This window comes from Aquarana catesbeiana, linkage group LG06 (genome assembly GCF_042186555.1).
Source record: "Aquarana catesbeiana isolate 2022-GZ linkage group LG06, ASM4218655v1, whole genome shotgun sequence".
Classification (NCBI taxonomy): domain Eukaryota; kingdom Metazoa; phylum Chordata; class Amphibia; order Anura; family Ranidae; genus Aquarana; species Aquarana catesbeiana.
The window spans coordinates 273541050-273558471 of NC_133329.1; the positions used below are offsets into that span (position 1 = coordinate 273541050).

A 17422-nucleotide genomic window follows, 5' to 3' on the forward strand; every position below is an offset into this window, starting at 1 on the left:
CGCTGCGATGCAAAGCATGTATACACCCTCATTTGCAATCTTTGCAACTTAAGGGGGAGTGGTTAGGGGGCAGTAGAATTGTGGTTCAACCATGTATTTTTACCGCCCCTCAGCCATAAGCGTAAACCTAGCCTAAGGAAGTCTCAGAACCTCTGTCAGGTTTTTGTTGTTGTCGATGTCCTCACTGGGAAGATTTCCCCTCACTTCGTGTTCCAGAGATAGAACAGGAAGAGGGCAAATATCAGACTGAGGGGAAATCCCAGATTTGACAGTTGTCATCAGAACAGATGTCCCCATTCAAACATTTCCCTTCTACTCTTGTTCCAGAGACAGCTCTAAAGTTTGAGCTTTTCCCTCACTTTCTGTCCTGGTGACAACAGGAAGTGAGAATGAATCTCCCCAGTGTTGTCACAGACAGCAATAACTTCCTGGCAGAGGTTCCAACCCAGGTTTTCAAAAGTAAATAATACATTTTGGCTCAAGTTTCAAATTTTGGATTGGGTCTGCTGGTGTCCAGTGCTGCTGATCATCAGTGAGGCCACTACTTGATTGTGTAGACAATTCGGAGATGTGTCAGGGTACTGAGGTAAATTAGATTTTGCGCTCATAGTCCCTATGTGATGTAGGTTCCTGATGAAGATTCTGGTCGAGTGGCCCCAGCAGGGCCGTTTTTAAGGCAGGGCAAAAGGGGCAGCTGCCCTGGGCCCTGTCATTGTTGTGGGGCCCAAAGCATCTGCCTCATACTTGCCAACTATCCTGGTTTAAATTCCCTCGTCCCTTGAGGTTTTAGTCCGTGCTGTGTCCCAATATCTCAGTGTAAAGTGCTGCTACTAATGTTGCCCAGCTCTGCCCTTTTGTTGTGTACAGATGACTCACCTGCAGACCCTGTGTTTACATGTAAATCGCCGGCATTCATATGTAAATAGAGGCGGCATTCATATGTAAATAGCGGCGGGCGGTGGCATTGATATGTATATCATGCCCCCCTGAGGTCATATCCACAGTAATCTCTAGCAGCCAATCAACAAGCAGAAATCATGTGCTGTAACCTCTAGCAACTAATCAGTGAGCCATAATGTGTGCTGTAACCTCTAGCAACCAGTTAGTGAGCAGTAATGATACACTGTAACCTCTGGCAACCAATCGCAATAGCTGCCTGATCTGATTCAGTAAACTGGGGGGGGGCCCAAGAAAAGTTTTGCCCAGGGTCCAATCAATATTAAAGACGGCCCTGGGCCCCAGGGTAAGACCCATGTGCATTTGTGGTGTCACAATGATGAACTTCAAAGATGGCATCTAAATGGTTCTTTATGCCTTATGTCTGGATATCAATAGTTCATTCCCTCCTTACCCAACAGCACAGATCAAACTGGAAATGTGGAAGGAAATTTATGTCATATGTCTTATTTGTTCCTTAAAATTAAAGTCTATCAGCATTTATCTGTTATGTGTTACATGACGACACTTCCTTGCATACATACAATAAGGAAAATTTACTAGGACTGGAGCAGGAACAGATGAGACCGCGCTACAACCACTTACAAGTCATCCTAAACGCTTCAAGTTCCAGTGCTCAGGCTAAGAGGTCTCTGAAAACCTCACACAGTACTCAAACCTCAATAGAAAGCTGCCACTTCTATAGGAATCAGCAAACCAACGTGTTTAATCATGACCATGATTAAAGCGGGGTTCCACCCAAAAATGGAACTTCCGCTCCAGAATCCTCCCCCCCTCCGGTGTAACATTTGGCACATTTCAGGGGGGAGCAGATACCTGTCTAATCCAGGTATTTGCTCCCACTTCCTGGCATAGATAGCAGCAGTATCCGCGGATATCTATGCCATGTCCGATGCCTCCTCCGTCCCCCTCCCTGCTGTCTTCTGGGAGACACACAGGTCCCAGAAGACAGCAGGGACCAGTGGGATCGCGCAGAGCGACTCGCGCAATAGGGAACCAGGCTGTGAAGCCACAAGGCTTTACTTCCTGATTCCCTTACCAAAGATGGCCGTCCCTCCACCCGAGAGCCGAGGGACAGATCGGCTTCAGGTGCCGGCATCGCGGGCGCCCTGGACAGGTAAGTGTCCATATTTTAAAAGTCAGCAGCTGCAGTATTTGTAGCTGCTGACTGTTAAAAAAAAAAAATTTGTCGGAAATCTGCTTTAAGGCCCGATCGACCAAAAGGCATTGGTTTTTCTACCTGTAGGTCACTTTGCCAAATAAAGGATAACAGTTTGCCGATCCCTACCAAAGTAGGAATTGAAGTTTGACTAGTACTGGAGCATCTGTGCATGGCAACCAATCAGCTTCTAGCTTTCTTTTGCAAAGCTTCACTGAACAATCTGAAGATAGAAGCTGATTGGTTACTATGCACAGTTCTCCACATTCTGTCTGCTCCAGTTTTAGTAAATTCCCTCATAATCTTTTGTGGTAAACTGAAGGGAATTGAGCATGAGTTGGCTTCCAGGATCGTGAAGAGAAGTACTTATTATTCGAGTTCCATTACTCATGGATGGATGCTTGACCTGAACACAGGTTGACGTCGCTTCACTTGCCTTCATTTCATTAAAGTTTATTTCTGTTATATTCCGCTATCAGCGGTGCGAAAGTGTTGCCGTTATCTTTTTTTTGTCCTAATCCATTCACACTTTGATAATGGATTCATGAATAACTTGTGGCTAATGTGCCTTGTGTACTCTTCAATGGCACTGAGGGAGAAGATGCCACTTGAACTTTAGACATATTACTTAAGTATTCTTTTCATAAAATAACCTATCATGCTTATGAAAACATCAAGCAGTTTTTCCTTTATTTTATATGTGATGAACGGGCTTCCAGAGGATAAATAGCATTGCCTAGATGTCTTCTAATGGTGGCTCAGTTTACAACCACACGGTTGAGCTGCATTTTGCCCCCCCCCCCCCCCCTCCCCCACTGCTCCCTCTAAGTTGCAGAGATAGCGATATTGTGGTGTACACATGCTGTACTGGGGGTATACATTATCCCCGCTGTCATGTTCAAAGGAATGAGGCCTTGCCGCAACTGCACAACCATGTGTTGCATGAATGTGGTTGCAGCGTGGTGGTGCAGACATTTAGGAGGTAAAACAGAAAGTGAAGAGGTGACATAACACCTTACCGCCTGTCAAATGCCCTCTGAGAAACAATCCACCGCAGATCTTCAGAGGGCCAGCGCAAGTGTAAATATGCACTTTGGTACTGGTATATATGTGGTAGACTGCTGTGTATATATAATTATATATATATTTATAAAATTACAAAGGTACAATATATGTAAAGTGCTGTGTAAATGGTCAGAGCTAGATGTAATAAGTAAATAAATATTGCAAGTGTAAATGAGCCCTAAAGGCAAAAAAATGTTATCCTACTTTTGGATAGAATGGAGACGTATTAGAACACCTGTCAGGTCTTTATTACTGTCTGTGTCCCCATTAGGGAGATTCATCCTCTTTATTTATTCTGTATATTACCAAGAGTTACATAGTAAGTGAGGTTGAAAAAAGACACAAGTCCATCAAGTCCAACCCATGTGTGTGATTATGTGTCAGTATTACATTATATATCCCTGTATGTTGTGGTCATTCAGGTGATTATCTAATAGTTTCTTGAAACTATTGATGCCCCCCGCTGAGACCACTGCCTGTGGAAGGGAATTCCACTACCTTGCCGCTCTTACAGTAAAGAACCCTCTACATTCTTTAGGGTTAAACCTCTTTTCTTCTCATTTTAATGAGTGGCCACAAGACTTGTTAAACTCCCTTCTGAGAAAAAGTTTTATCCCTATTGTGGGGTCACCAGTACGTTTTTTGTAAATTGAAATCATATCCCCTCTCAAGCGTCTCTTCTCCAGAGAGAATAAGTTCAGTGCTCGCAACCTTTCCTCATAACTAAGATCCTCCAGACCCTTTATTAGCTTTGTTGCCCTTCTTTGTACTCGCTCCATTTCCAGTACGTCCCTCCTGAGGACTGGTGGCCAGAACTGGACAGCATACTCTAGAGTGAAAGTAAAGAAAATCCTACATTTGGGGGTGACAAAACAGAGGGGAATCGTTCAATTGGGATGCTAGTTCTGGTGACCTGAAGGCAATCAGGGGTTCCCCTCCCTTGGAGGGATTTCCTCTCACTTCCTGTTTTGGTTGCAGAACAGGAAGTGATGGTAAATCTCCCCAATGGGATGCAGAGAACAAAAAAAAAAAAAAAATGAACCTTCCTTACTTTATCCTAAATAAAAAAAAAAAAAAAAACAGTTTGGCCTTAGCTCTACTTTAATGCAGAACTAAACCCTCCTATCTTTTACAGTCAAGGAATCTGCCATCTTAGCCTCTGTTTGATCTGCAGTTGACATGGGGCTTCACATGATCAGTTATGATAAAATCCAGTGGATGGCTTGACAGTTTTGATGGGAGCACAAGCAACTGTGGAAGATCTCTTTCATGACATGCCTTGAATGTAACTGTCTTTGGGAAGCAGTGAAATTGGTGGGTTTAGTTCCGCTTTAAGCAATCATTCAGAAGGGAGAAAGTAGAACCTTAATATAAACATATAAAAAGATGGCTTGTACTTGTTTGGAAGTCTATAATATGTGTGGAAACCAACAGGAAATGAACAGGCAGCCCAGTGAAATCTCACTCTCTCTGTTCTTCAGTAAACAGGAGGAAGGAAGTCTCTTTTATCAAAGCTAAACAATATAACCTGCAATTTATGCATTGTCTGAAATTACAGGACACTTTATTGTCTATGCAGCTGGAAAACAATTCACTGGAGGTGTTTACAGGCAGGCAGTTGGAGCTACCAGAGCTAAAATAATCTGAAAGGTATGAAATGAAAACCGCTAGAATGTTTGGAAAATTAATGAAACTGCGCTCAGGCTGATTTAATAAAGTGAGCGTTCACAGTTCAAAAACGAATAGCCAATCAAAATTAAAGTGACAATAAACAATACCCTTATTCTGAAAAAAATAAAAACGTACACATCCACTACCCAATTCTAAGTTATTTTTTGTGAAATCATTTCTTCTTGTGTTTTTCTGCCCCCTTTTAACATTCCCTGTAAGCTCCCAAACCTCTCCTTTTCCCACTCACTTTTCCCACTCACTTCTGTTTGTTTGGAACGAGCAGGGTACATTCGTTGCGATTGTGTGTACTGCTGTATGCATGCTTTAAATCCTATAGTCCATAATCCCTAGTGCATCTCAGGAGGATGAAAGAGAGGGTGAGTATGTTCCCAAGTACAGTGGGACAATGGGGAGCGATCATAGACACCCCCTAAGGCCTTTGTTTACCCAGGTGTACTTAAGCATACACCCATGCAAGCGCTGTGTTTGCCCACAAGGGGGTGCATTCCTCTGCAGGTAGTCCCATTAATGTCTATTGGGACGCAGCTACAAGGACACAGCTGCAGCTCCCAATTTGACATCCATGCGGGTTCAGGTGAGTGTCCCCTGCATTCAGGACCTGCACAAGCAAGGATGTCAAATTTGGAGCAGCGGATGTGCCTATGCAGCCACTGCATCCCAAATTACATCAGTGGGACTGCCAGCATGGGATATGTGCATCCCTGTCTGGCCAAATGCGCTCCTTACACGGGTGGACACTTAAAGTGGTTGTAAACTCTTACATATACCCAGTGAAGGGGCTGGTCTCAGGTGATAACACAGATATGAAACATATCCTCCTACATAAGTTGTACCTGTTTATCTGCAGTATTCTCTTCTCTAAATCCATTCAAAGTGCTGGCTGAATTTGTAAAGCTTATCTGAGAGTTTAGAAAAATGAGGGCATACCCTCCTCCACACAGCACAGGAACAAAGCGGAGGCTGTCAATCAGCTGGACGTCCCTCCCATGTCACCTTTTTTCCCTTGGTGTCAGGAAAACTTGTCAGTGATTCATGCTGATAACAGAGGAATGAAAGAACAGACAGAAATGACACTTAGTGCTCTTAATTGAGACAAGTACACGCTAAAGTGATATGCTTTGTTCTTTTTTCATATCTGAGGTTTACAACCAACTAACATGTTATACTTACCTGCTCTGTGCCATGGTTTTGCACAGGGCACCCCAGGTCCTCCTCTTCTTGGGTCCCTTTCCGGGGGGCTCCTGGCCCCTCCCTCCTGCCAAGCAGGCACGCTCCAGTGCTGCGGCTCGGTATGTCCATTCACACACGAAGCCTTGGTTCGGTGCCACCCCACCCCCTCCATCTCCTGATTAGCTCACTGGCTGTGATTGACAGAGAGCCAGTGGATCTCGCTGCTGCCAAAAGTCAATCAGGAGTGTGAGTCCACAGAGAGCCTAGGCTCTCATAAACATCTTTGGATTGAGAGGGGGCTCGGGTAAGTATTAGGGGGCTGCTGCACACAGAGGGTTTTAGAATGCATGAAGATAAAAAACCTTGTGCCTACAACCACTTTAATCTTTCACTTACAGCTGTAAACTAAAATCTGATTGAATGCTATAGTTTACTGCAGTTTTAATCACAACTAAAAGCAACTTCATGACAGGTTAAACCAGTACCAAACCTAGTTACTGTGTAATGCTTAAGCCTTGTAAAGTAATAAAAAAATGTCCTTCCCTCCCCAAATTCCCCTTCATTTGTGACTCCCGCGCTCCCCCCTGCCAGACACTGCAGTTTACAGTGGGAGGGTTTCAGTAACAGAGGCAGAAAGCAGTGGTCAGGGCTGGGTGTGGCCAGGTGCGGATTGACCATCCACAGGCTTGTGAATCAGCAGTCACAATGCTAGTAGCCACTCCCCCTACAAAATGTATTCATCCTACTGTAGTGCTAGGAGACACAGACTACATGAGAGTGGCAACTCTGCTCAGAATTCAGGAGCAGTGCAGCATTGTTGCCACCCTATTTCATAAAGCTACATTAGTGGACTTTACTGGCAGGCTCAACAGATATTTGTGTTTTTTTACAGGGGCAAACTGTAATGCCCCGTACACACGGTCGGACTTTGTTTGGACATTCAAACAACAAAATCCTAGGATTTTTTCCGACGGATGTTGGCTCAAACTTGTCTTGCATACACACGTTCACACAAAGTTGTCGGAAAATCCGATCGTTCTAAACGCGGTGACGTAAAACACGTACGTCGGGACTATAAACGGGGCAGTGGCCAATAGCTTTCATCTCTTTATTTATTCTGAGCATGTGTGGCACTTTGTCCGTCGGATTTGTGTACACACGATCGGAATTTCCGACAACGGATTTTGTTGTTGGAAAATTTTATATCCTGCTCTCAAACTTTGTGTGTCAGAAAATCCGATGGAAAATGTGTGATGGAGCCCACACACGGTCGGAATTTCCGACAACAAGGTCCTATCACACATTTTCCGTCGGAAAATCCGACCGTGTGTACGGGGCATTAGTGTAAATGCACTATTATTTAGGTGCCATATATCTACTTTACTATTTACTGTTTTTTTTTAATAAACGTTCACATTTGTTTTAGGGTTTTAATATTTTACATTCTAATACTCCTGAAGAAATACAATGCCAGACAACTTTTCTACAAGCTCTGTTTTTTTTTGCAAAGTGCCCAATGCATGTAATGTGTTTTCTTTGGTGAAATGTTTTCATAGAGAAGGTAATACAATAAATGGCATTTAATGACACAAGATGAAATGTTTTTCTTAGCTGGAATAACTTGTCAGAGCTTAATAATAAGCAGTGCTTTGGGCGCTGACTTGTAATTGCTACCATGTTGTATGCTCACAAGTACTAAACCCATACCCCTTATTCTATTGTTTGACATCTATAGAAGCATATTTACAATTTAGTCAAGTGAAAACATTAGATCTAGGATAACGTTTCTGCAGAGTTTTCATCGCCAAATTATATGGGGTTAAATGCTGCTTTCTGGATAAAGGGAAAGTAAGAAAAAACTGAACAAATGCAAACATGAATGAAAAAATATGATGTGAAATGTCTGATTAAAGAATACCTTCCGTTGAAAAAAATTCCTTGAAACTATTTCATTTTGGGGAAGAGGTGGAGATAGCAGGAGCATAAAATGATGGCGGTCACAGCTGCCCCAGTACCTTCTGTTAAAGTATAATTAAGGCAAAACTTTTCTTTTAGCTTTGGATAGAGTGGAGAGGAATTAGAACCCCTGTCAGTTTTTATTGCTGTCTGTGCCCCCATTAGGAAGATTCACCCTCTCCATTAGTCCCGTTTACCATTATCATTGAAAGTAACAGAAAATCCAAATTTTGGGTTCTCCCCAGAAAAGTAATAGAGGGGAAATCTTCCAATGGGGACACTAGTTCTGGGGACTTGGGGGTCCTCAAGGTTTTCCCTTAATTTACAGTGATTTCCTCTCACTTCCTGTTTGGCTATGGGACAGGAAGTGAAGGGAAATCTTGGCAATGGGACATAGATGGCTGAAAAAAAATTGACTGAGGTTATAACCCTCCCTTACTCTATCCAAAATGAAAAAAAAAAGTTTTTCCTATAGTTCTACTTTAAGTCTCTCTGGCAATCTCCTCCTCTCACTACTTTCATTGATGCTCTTTGTTGTTTATTTGTGTCATAAACATCAGTTGGGAATTTTCCTTTAGGCTCGGTTCACACTGGGGCGACTTGGGATCCGACTTGTACGCCCTCAAGTCGCCCCAAGTCGCCCCAAGTCGCCCCAAGTCGCTTTGCATTTAGATTACAATTGTAGTGAATTGAACCGTCTTAACTGACACTACTGAAGTCGCTCCGACTTCAAAAAAGGTTCCTGTACTACTTCTATCCGACTTGTAGGCGACTTGTACCCATTCAACTCAATGTAAGTCGCCTGCAAGTCGGATCTCTCAAGCGACTTTGCAGAGAAAACCCCTCCCTCCCCCCTCCCTCCCAGAGAGGTGATTGGCCACAGGCGAAGTCGCCTGTCATGGAGGCGACTTCAAGTCGCCTCGTAATTTGCCGAAGTCGCGCTGAAGTCGCGCTAAAGTCGCGCTGAAGCCGCGTTGAAGTCGCGGTACAAAGTCGCGCTAAAGTCGTGTTGCCCATGTGTGAACCGAACGTTATGTTAGCATGTCTAAATAACCAATATAATCATCTGAAGAATGAATAGCAAGTTTAGGGCAATATAAAAAATGTTGTCAGGCCGCATGCACAATGTTGACAGGGGAATCTCTCCCATGAAGCCATTGTATTCTCCAGGGGGGTCGTCTCCACTGGGAGAACGCAGTAATTATTGCTAGCAGCTATAATAGCCACTAGCAATAATTGCATGGAAAAATCCGGCAGGCTGGTTGTACCCACCCAAGTTGATTGATCGATCAATTGGGTACATTCAGCCTGCCCATACATGGTTCGAATCTTGCCCGGTTTCTGCTGAACTGGCTCAGAGTCGGACTGTCTAGTCAGGCATAGGAAAACAAGCAGAAAAATGCTCAAGCCTGCCTATACATTAATTCACACCATCTATGGCCAGCTTTGGGCACTTTCACATTGCCGGTTATGGCTGTGCATCTCATAGATTAACATATTGTTTTGTGGCAGTATGGCCAAAGGTTTACATTCAGCAGCGGACAGGAAACCAGTGACAGGCTGACACCGCAGCTCTCTGTGGCTGTTTGCATTTAAGCGATCAATGAACAATTACATGCGGCTATGGACAGATGAGCGACTCTGTACACAGACTGTTTCCAGGGCTGTTCATCTGTCCCTAGCCGCAGGAAATCGCTTTATGTGCAATTATATGCTGGCAGCATGCAGAGCCTTTCAGCCTGTCAATGATTTGTATAGGCCACAATTGAACATAAACACATGACATATGCTGATCTGAATGGTGTACCATCTAAACGGGCTTCTGAATGAGCTCTTATATGGATCTGTAAGCCAGAGCTGAAAGATGGGCATTTGAAGAGGAGTGGGGTAAAGATGGACAGTTCCTTAATATGATGGACAGTTAAGATCTTTGCCAAGACCAGAAGTAGTAACATGTAGTAAGTGGAGGAGCTGGTTGGTGGAACTTCACTCTCTTTCATGGAGTTCTTGTTTTCTTGGGATTGTGGTACATTGCTCACAAGCATTGTTTTCTCCTCTTTATTTACAGCAACCACATGTGGTGGCCGATTGAATGCCAAACATCCTGATTACATCACCTCACCTGGGTATCCTTACGACTACCCTTCCCATCAGAACTGCGAGTGGGTCATCAGTGCACCAGAGCCCAACCAGAAGATTGTGCTGAACTTCAATCCACACTTTGAAATTGAAAAACATGACTGCAAGTAAGTGCTCATAGCTTTGCATCTGAGTTCTCATGAAAAAAACACAAATGTATAAATGTGTATGTGTGTCTAAGATAAAGAATTTCAACTGCTATATTTTAAGAAATCAGATATATTGATGCCTAATCCAAAACATCCACATATTCCTGCAGGTTTCCACGGTATTTAATGGAGGCTAAGATGTGTGAGGCAGATTGATTCCAATATCTGGCATATGCCACATGATGTCATTACTCTATAGATTAAACAGAAGCCTTGTATGACCCGCTGGGCTGAGGTTTCTCAAGTCCCAGCACTAAGCTATTGATTGGTATTGATCTTTCATGCACACGGGAGACTTTCAGGCCCAGCATGAGAATGTCGATCCTACTACCCGTGAAGCACTATTTATAAAGCATGTGCATTTTTCCAATCCCCAATGCACGGATGAAGTCATCACACAATTCCACCATTTTATAAACTCCAGGGGGTAGCAAACCTGCAGATCTATTATGTGTAACCCTTTAAATTCACTGAGAAATATAATGCAACATGTAGGACACAGTTAGAATGCAGTATTGCAGTAACTTGTTTTATACCCCAAATGTACTATTCCAGCAGCTAGGTGGTTAAATACAGGGAAAAACACCCTTATAATGAACCCGGCCTGTAAAACATGTTATTTGGAAGTGAACGGGTGAATACTGCTGTCTTCAGTAAATTAGTTCTCATGTTAGAATATCCGTAAATCTTAAATAATTGATGCCGTGACCCATATATGCCAGTTTGCATCTGTACTTTTAGCTAAAATTCGAAGGCCTGTGTTTACTAAATAGTAGAATAGTTGTATGTTAGACATGGTCATTAAAGGCTACATAGCGTGTTAATAAAAGTCATATGTTTTACAGAAGACCAAAAGTGCTGTGTATCCTTTAACAACTAAATTTGTTTAAGGAAAAATAAAAAAAAGAAATAAAACACAGATGTTTGTTTCAGACACAGCTGTACTAGGCTGGCATAAAACCAAATTGTATATTATTTCAAGAAAGGGCCTTATTTATCAAGGTGCCTGAAGAAGAATCTCAGCCAGTTGGCTTTGACTATGGACTAGAAAATACAAAATCAAGAGTGATAGTTCAGGTCTAAGGGCCCATTCAGTCTAGGAACTGCATGTGAATCGCACAAGAACGTGCTGCGTGTTCCTGTGCAATTCACATGCAGTCCTGTGCAGTGCGATTTCAGCCCATTAATTTTGAATGGGCTGAAATCACACCACAACACACCAAAAGTAGTGCATGCACTCATTTTGGAATCGCACTGCAACTGGATAGCATGGTACTTTTTTACCATAAGATCCAGGGCGAGCAAACGTTTGCAACCTGCCTTCGGGGTGTCATAAACTTTGGACTGACACCCACTGCAGATTGCAAGGGCAGTGAAATTTGAATGCAGTGCTCTCAACCAACACAGAACACGGGTTTCCTGCACTGCATTCTAGTTTGACTGGGCTCTAAGTTAAAGTATATGCCTCCAATCACACCTGTTCAGTAGGGACCCTCTGCACTTTACACAGATATATATATACAATTATAAACTCTTTGTACATATACTGTTTATACTATATATGTACGCACTCAAACTAAGAGCAATCACGTCCCTACTTCTGTATCACTTTTCTTATTGTATCTTGTTCTGTGCAGTATATCCACCAGTCATCACCCAATAGAAGCAAAATGATACCCCAGCTCCACTGCCAAAATGATGATCTATGAACTGTGAACCGGTGCTCCAAACAGGACGTTCAGGCCCCAAAATTCAGTACTTGAATCAGAAAAGGGCTGGCGACTCGAATGTTCTTGAATAAAAGTCCTTTATTGGGTTACATGGGTACACGGGTACAGGTTACGCTGATGCATTTCGGCTAAGAAGCCTTTATCGAAGCAGGTGCTTTAATGAAGGCTTCTTAGCCAAAACACATCAGCGTAGCCTGTACCCGTGTACCCATGTAACCCAATAAAGGACTTTTATTCAAGAGCATCCGAGTCGCCAGCCATTTTCTGATTCACGTCATCACCCAATAGCTTAATCAAAATGATCCAGTATGGCAGATTGTTATTGGAGTGTATAGTGTGGTTATTAGTGCTAGCATATATGATATCCTTAAGCTGGCCATACATGGATAAAAATTTGTCTCGTTCAGCAGGAATTACGGGCAGGCCCCAAGTCAATCCATTGATTAACTTGGGTACAACCAGCCTTTCGGATTTATCACATTTGAGTACTGCCAGCGTCTATAGCCGCTAGCAGTAATCATTGTGTTCTGCCGACAGGGAATTGATGGGTTGATGGGGTAATTGGGCGATCTTTTTTCCTGCAACCCCATGGTGGAAGGAAAGAAAATCCAATCATCTATGGGCTGCTTTACTTACATTGTATTGTGTACATAACATAATGAGAGAGAAGAAATTCAGTAGTGGACAGTTGAAAGGGAAACGCAATTCCTTTGTTGTAAAAATACATTTGGGGTTCTTCAATCCGCTTCCTCTTTTGAGCTCTTTTGCTTTGATTCAGTAAAATGAGGTCAGGAAGGTATTCCGAGTTCTTAGCAGCAGTATTACCCTTGCCAGTTTGTATCTGAAGTTCTTCAGCATTAGCATAAACCTTTGCTCCCAGTTGATTTTTTTGTAGGTATAAAACTCTTATAGTGCAATAAACAGGCACATTTCGATTGCTCACCATTACAGTTTGTATATGCGAGGTGCTAAAGTTACCAACTGCAAATTATCATTTTTCACAAGGCTGGAAAAAGGGTGTTAATCGATTTCCAGAATTAATTGGTGAGACTCGCAGCATGGAAAAGGTGCTAAGGAAAGAAATCCATAGCTTAAAAATCAGAGCGTAGATGATGTGCACAGCTATGCGGATCCAAAACAAATGATTTTGCTTCCTTAACAAAACATATTTAGAGCAAAATGTATTATTTAATGTCATCTAGCTATAGATTTGCTTGAGTGAAAGAAGGGCTCATAATAAAATAAATTGTCAAAATGTTTCTTTTTGATTTTTCCCATGATTTAACTTCCATTATTGAATTGAAAGGTATCTGCCATGAATGAAATGAATCGGGAATGTGATAAATCTTTAATTATATATGCAACCCATTATTGCTTTACTGTACAGGCCAGAAATATTATAATGCATTGTTGCCGAGGAATGATAGTGGTTCAGAAATCCCTGCAAGAATGGATTTTTGTATTTAAATGATTGAAATGTAGTATAACATTGATGAGGATTCTGCCTGCAGCTGCTGGTTTCTCTTGTACCCGTCTACGCCATGAATTTAAATTGGTGCCATTCCTTATTAGCTCTAGCCATGGTTCAACTATGAGACCTCGTATTTTCTTTACTCTTAATTTTTCACTTTTTATGATTGGATTTGTTCATTTTTCATTACTGACAAAATACCCTTGCTGGGAGTTAGAGAAATTAGCATTAAAACTAAGGTTATGAATTCATCCCTTTAATTAATGCCATAAAAGAATTACACAAATTCTGTGGTATGTTTCATGCTGGTAAATTAGGCTACCATGGAAACTTTTTTAACATAAAGCTGAGTTTTAACCAACGAGTGAAATATCTTTCTATAATCACTCCTGGGTCGGCTTCCCCTGCAACTCTACTTATGCACATGGTTGACCTCACTTTTCTTTACTCCAGTCAATACACCATTACCTTGTCCCTGCCTCCTACCTGATGACTGGAAGGAGAGGGAGTATCAGCACACTGATGAAGTCATCTCTCTGTTCTACCCTCCTTAAGCAGGGTTAGGACCTGTGTTGATGGGCTTTTCTTTGCACCAGAACTGCTTCTCTTCTTCTTTAAGTCTATGAGCATTCAAAGGTAGATTGAAGGAGGTCAAAATACAAGTCCGAAGCAGGTCAATTACAGGTCAAATTCACCTGTTGATTCATTTTGAATGATCTCAGAAGTTTAGGCATTACAGTATTTAGGTACATATAGGCAGGGTTTTTTTTCCTCAGAGAATAGGTGCAGGAACTCCCCCACCTCCTAAATCACCCCTTATCTCCTCCCCCTACCCACCTCTGAGCACCGTTCCTGGGTTTGACCTCCTACCCCCCCAGTTCCACTTCTTTTAGAGAACAAAGAACCAAGTATCATTTTGTGGTGCTAAGTAATTTGTATGGAATGTGTTATTGATAACAAGAAAAGCAGTAAAATAGATCCCCTGTAGCTAGCAACAATAGACCCCCCCAGCAACAATACACTCCAAACAGCCACCATCAATAAACCCTTCAGCAGCCAGCAATAATAGACCTCTCCCTTAACAGTAGATCCATTCCAGCAATGATTGACCCCAGCAACATAAGACACACCCCCAGCAAAAATAGTTCCCCTCCAGCAACAATAGATCCCCCCCCCAGCAAATTAGATCACCTCCAGCAACAACATTTCTTCCAGCAGCCAAAATCAATAGACCCTCCAGCACCGCTTGACATTACATACATTCAGTGCTGGAGGTCCCAGAACTGTTTTTCCCCATGATCCCATTGAAAAAAAGTCCTGCATATAAGTAGCTACAATAAAGCATATCTTTAATTACAGCTCAGAAGGCTGTTTGCAAATTCAGTGACCTATATTTGGGCATCAGTGAAATACCCAGTTCTTAATGATAAAATTGTCAAGAGTACAAAGTATGTTATATGTTAAAGTAAACCAGGCAAGTCATTTACATGAATGGTAATATTGTAGAGTAGGCAGATAAGATACTTTTATTATGACTTATCAACACCAGAGCTCCATGCAGAACTAAAATTCCTATGCAAATATTAACTCTTCGTATTGTATAGGCATGCCCCTAGTCACCATGTGACAATGCTCAGAGCTGGTGGTTGGTTGTCCAGGCACCAATTGCTGCTTTGTAGGAGGAGACATGTCCTTTCTCCCCATACCTGGAAATGTGAGTTTTTCTGGGGGCTTTGTTGAATTGCTGTGGGGGCCAATGGAGATGTCATCTTAAAGGTTTGCTATGACTTTAGACTATCATTTGTATACATTATTTACCTCTGTATGGGTTTACTTTAAATTGTGGCTTAAAGCTCCTTTTATTTAATCACGTAAATGAGTATTTGTTCACAAATGACTATTAGATGTAAAATTTACTGAAAAAAGGGGAATGTTGCATTATCTATGATATTTCCCTATTTCAAACTCAACAATAAGAGTATAAATGGGTAGATTAGGACTACATATCTTTTGATTCCTCCTTTGTAAATGAAATGATGGTAAGACTGACTGAGACTCCAGGGCTTGCTTTCATCTATCTCCTGTACTTTCAATGGACTTTTCATGGGTTATTTAGTGAAGTGTTTATAAGGCACTGAACAAATTATGTTCAGCTTTTAACTCTGTAGTATTTTACTTTGCTCTTTTTTTTCATGTGCTCAGCTATGTAGGTTATAGAAAAGGTATAGGAAGCATGTGCAAAATGAAATTAGATGCAAATTAATTAGAATGTAGGCTGAAGTGTAAGTAAATAATTAATCTGTAAATTATTTAATGGGCAAGCATATTTTTTTGCTTCTATTAGATTCGTCTGATTTTAGGACTATATAAGATGAGCTGAAACTATTACTAAATTTGTACAATATTTCAATAGTTGTTCTTAGTCTATATACACGATTCCATTGCCATTATCTGGGATTCAAGCATAGAACTTATGTGTGAGTTAATTCTTTCTATAACTCATTTAATAGAAAATGGCTGTTATTCTATTCATACACAAAAAGGAAGAAATGCACAATCTTAGCTCCTCAAATATTTATTAATATTTTACCGTGCATCCTAACTTAGAGCTGCAAGGCTCTGCAAGCTTCTGTGTGTTCAAGACCCATAAAATAATGTTAATAGAAATCATCTATTTGATGGGTGATCAAAAGGAAAAACTTGGTTACTAAAGTTCTGTCTTCTCAGCTAACTCTCCTACCCCAGCCTGTGATTGGCAATGAAGGAGCAGCAGCATACTCATGAGGTAATCCCTATGCTCTCCCATCCATAAATCATGCTCACTGCTAGTGCAGAAAAAAGTAAATCTGACCATAGATAGATCAAAATTTTGTTTCATGTAGGGCTTTTTTTCGCTCGACAGAAGTTGATCTTATGGGAATGTTGGAAAACTTTTCTCAATCAGTGGCTGAAGCCGCTGGTCAGTGTATTCTGGAAGCAGAGGAGTCCCGCTGTCGGAATACAAAGGCACAGTGGGAAGGATTCCTCCATCCACCTCGCTTGTGTTTTTTTTTTTTTTTCTCAGCCCCCGCCAATTGATTACCTGAATCAATACAAAAAACGGCTGACATTTTGGCCTGTGTGTATGGCAGTCGGTGCGACAGAAGCCGGCTTCTATCGGACGAGCTTGCTGGAAAACAGCAGCTGACTGGCTCCCGATCAACGCTTTCAGCCAATGGCTGAGAGGGCTGATCGGAGAGTTCTGGCAGGGGGCCGCCCCCTGTCAGACTGCAGTAGCTTAGCGGGGGAGATTACTGTACTAACGTTGGATCGTTAGTACAGTGGCTCTGACCGGAGCCAACAGGTTTTTATTTCGTTCAACCCACTGGGTTGAACAGAAACAAAGACTCATAGTGTGTACCAAGAGTGTTTTGATTGGCTATAATTGCTAGTGCTCTCTCCTCTAGGCTGCTGCTGCACATGAGAATATTATTGGGTTAATTTACTAAAGACAATTAGGGCCTTGCAAGGGAAATTCCACTTTGCAAAGGAATTTTTAATTAGTTTAGTGAATGTGGTGAAGATTCACTTTGTACAGAATACCCTATCACATGCAAATGCAATAAGAAATAGTATTCTTGCTTGCGCATGATTGGATAATGGAAGTCAGTAGAGCTTCATTTTATTTACTTAGCCAAGGGAAAATTCCCTTGCAAAATTAACAGCCTGTTTGCCTTTCATAAATCAAGCCCGAAGGAAAAGAAAGAAAAGGAGCAATGTTTTGCTTAGGTAGACACCTATGTTAGTATTATGCAGACTCTACTAGGGTTCAGGATTGATGACTGTCAAGCAGGTTGGCGGCATAGTGTAAGCACAACATTTAGGATGGAGTTGACCCTTACTGTATATTTATGGGACGTCAGTGTCTGCCTCTGGGGTTTCTGCAGCACACATT

General features: G+C 41.9%; 1 protein-coding gene across 2 annotated transcripts in view; it reads left to right on the plus strand.

The window, feature by feature from the left end:
- The window catches only part of NRP2 (neuropilin 2), a 190604-nt gene that overhangs the window by 37667 nt on the left and 135515 nt on the right, over positions 1–17422 (plus strand). For both annotated transcript variants that reach the window (XM_073633367.1, XM_073633368.1), the window contains exon 2: positions 10068–10245. In XM_073633367.1, coding sequence (XP_073489468.1) covers positions 10068–10245 — 178 coding nt within the window. The remainder of the gene's footprint in view (positions 1–10067; positions 10246–17422) is intronic.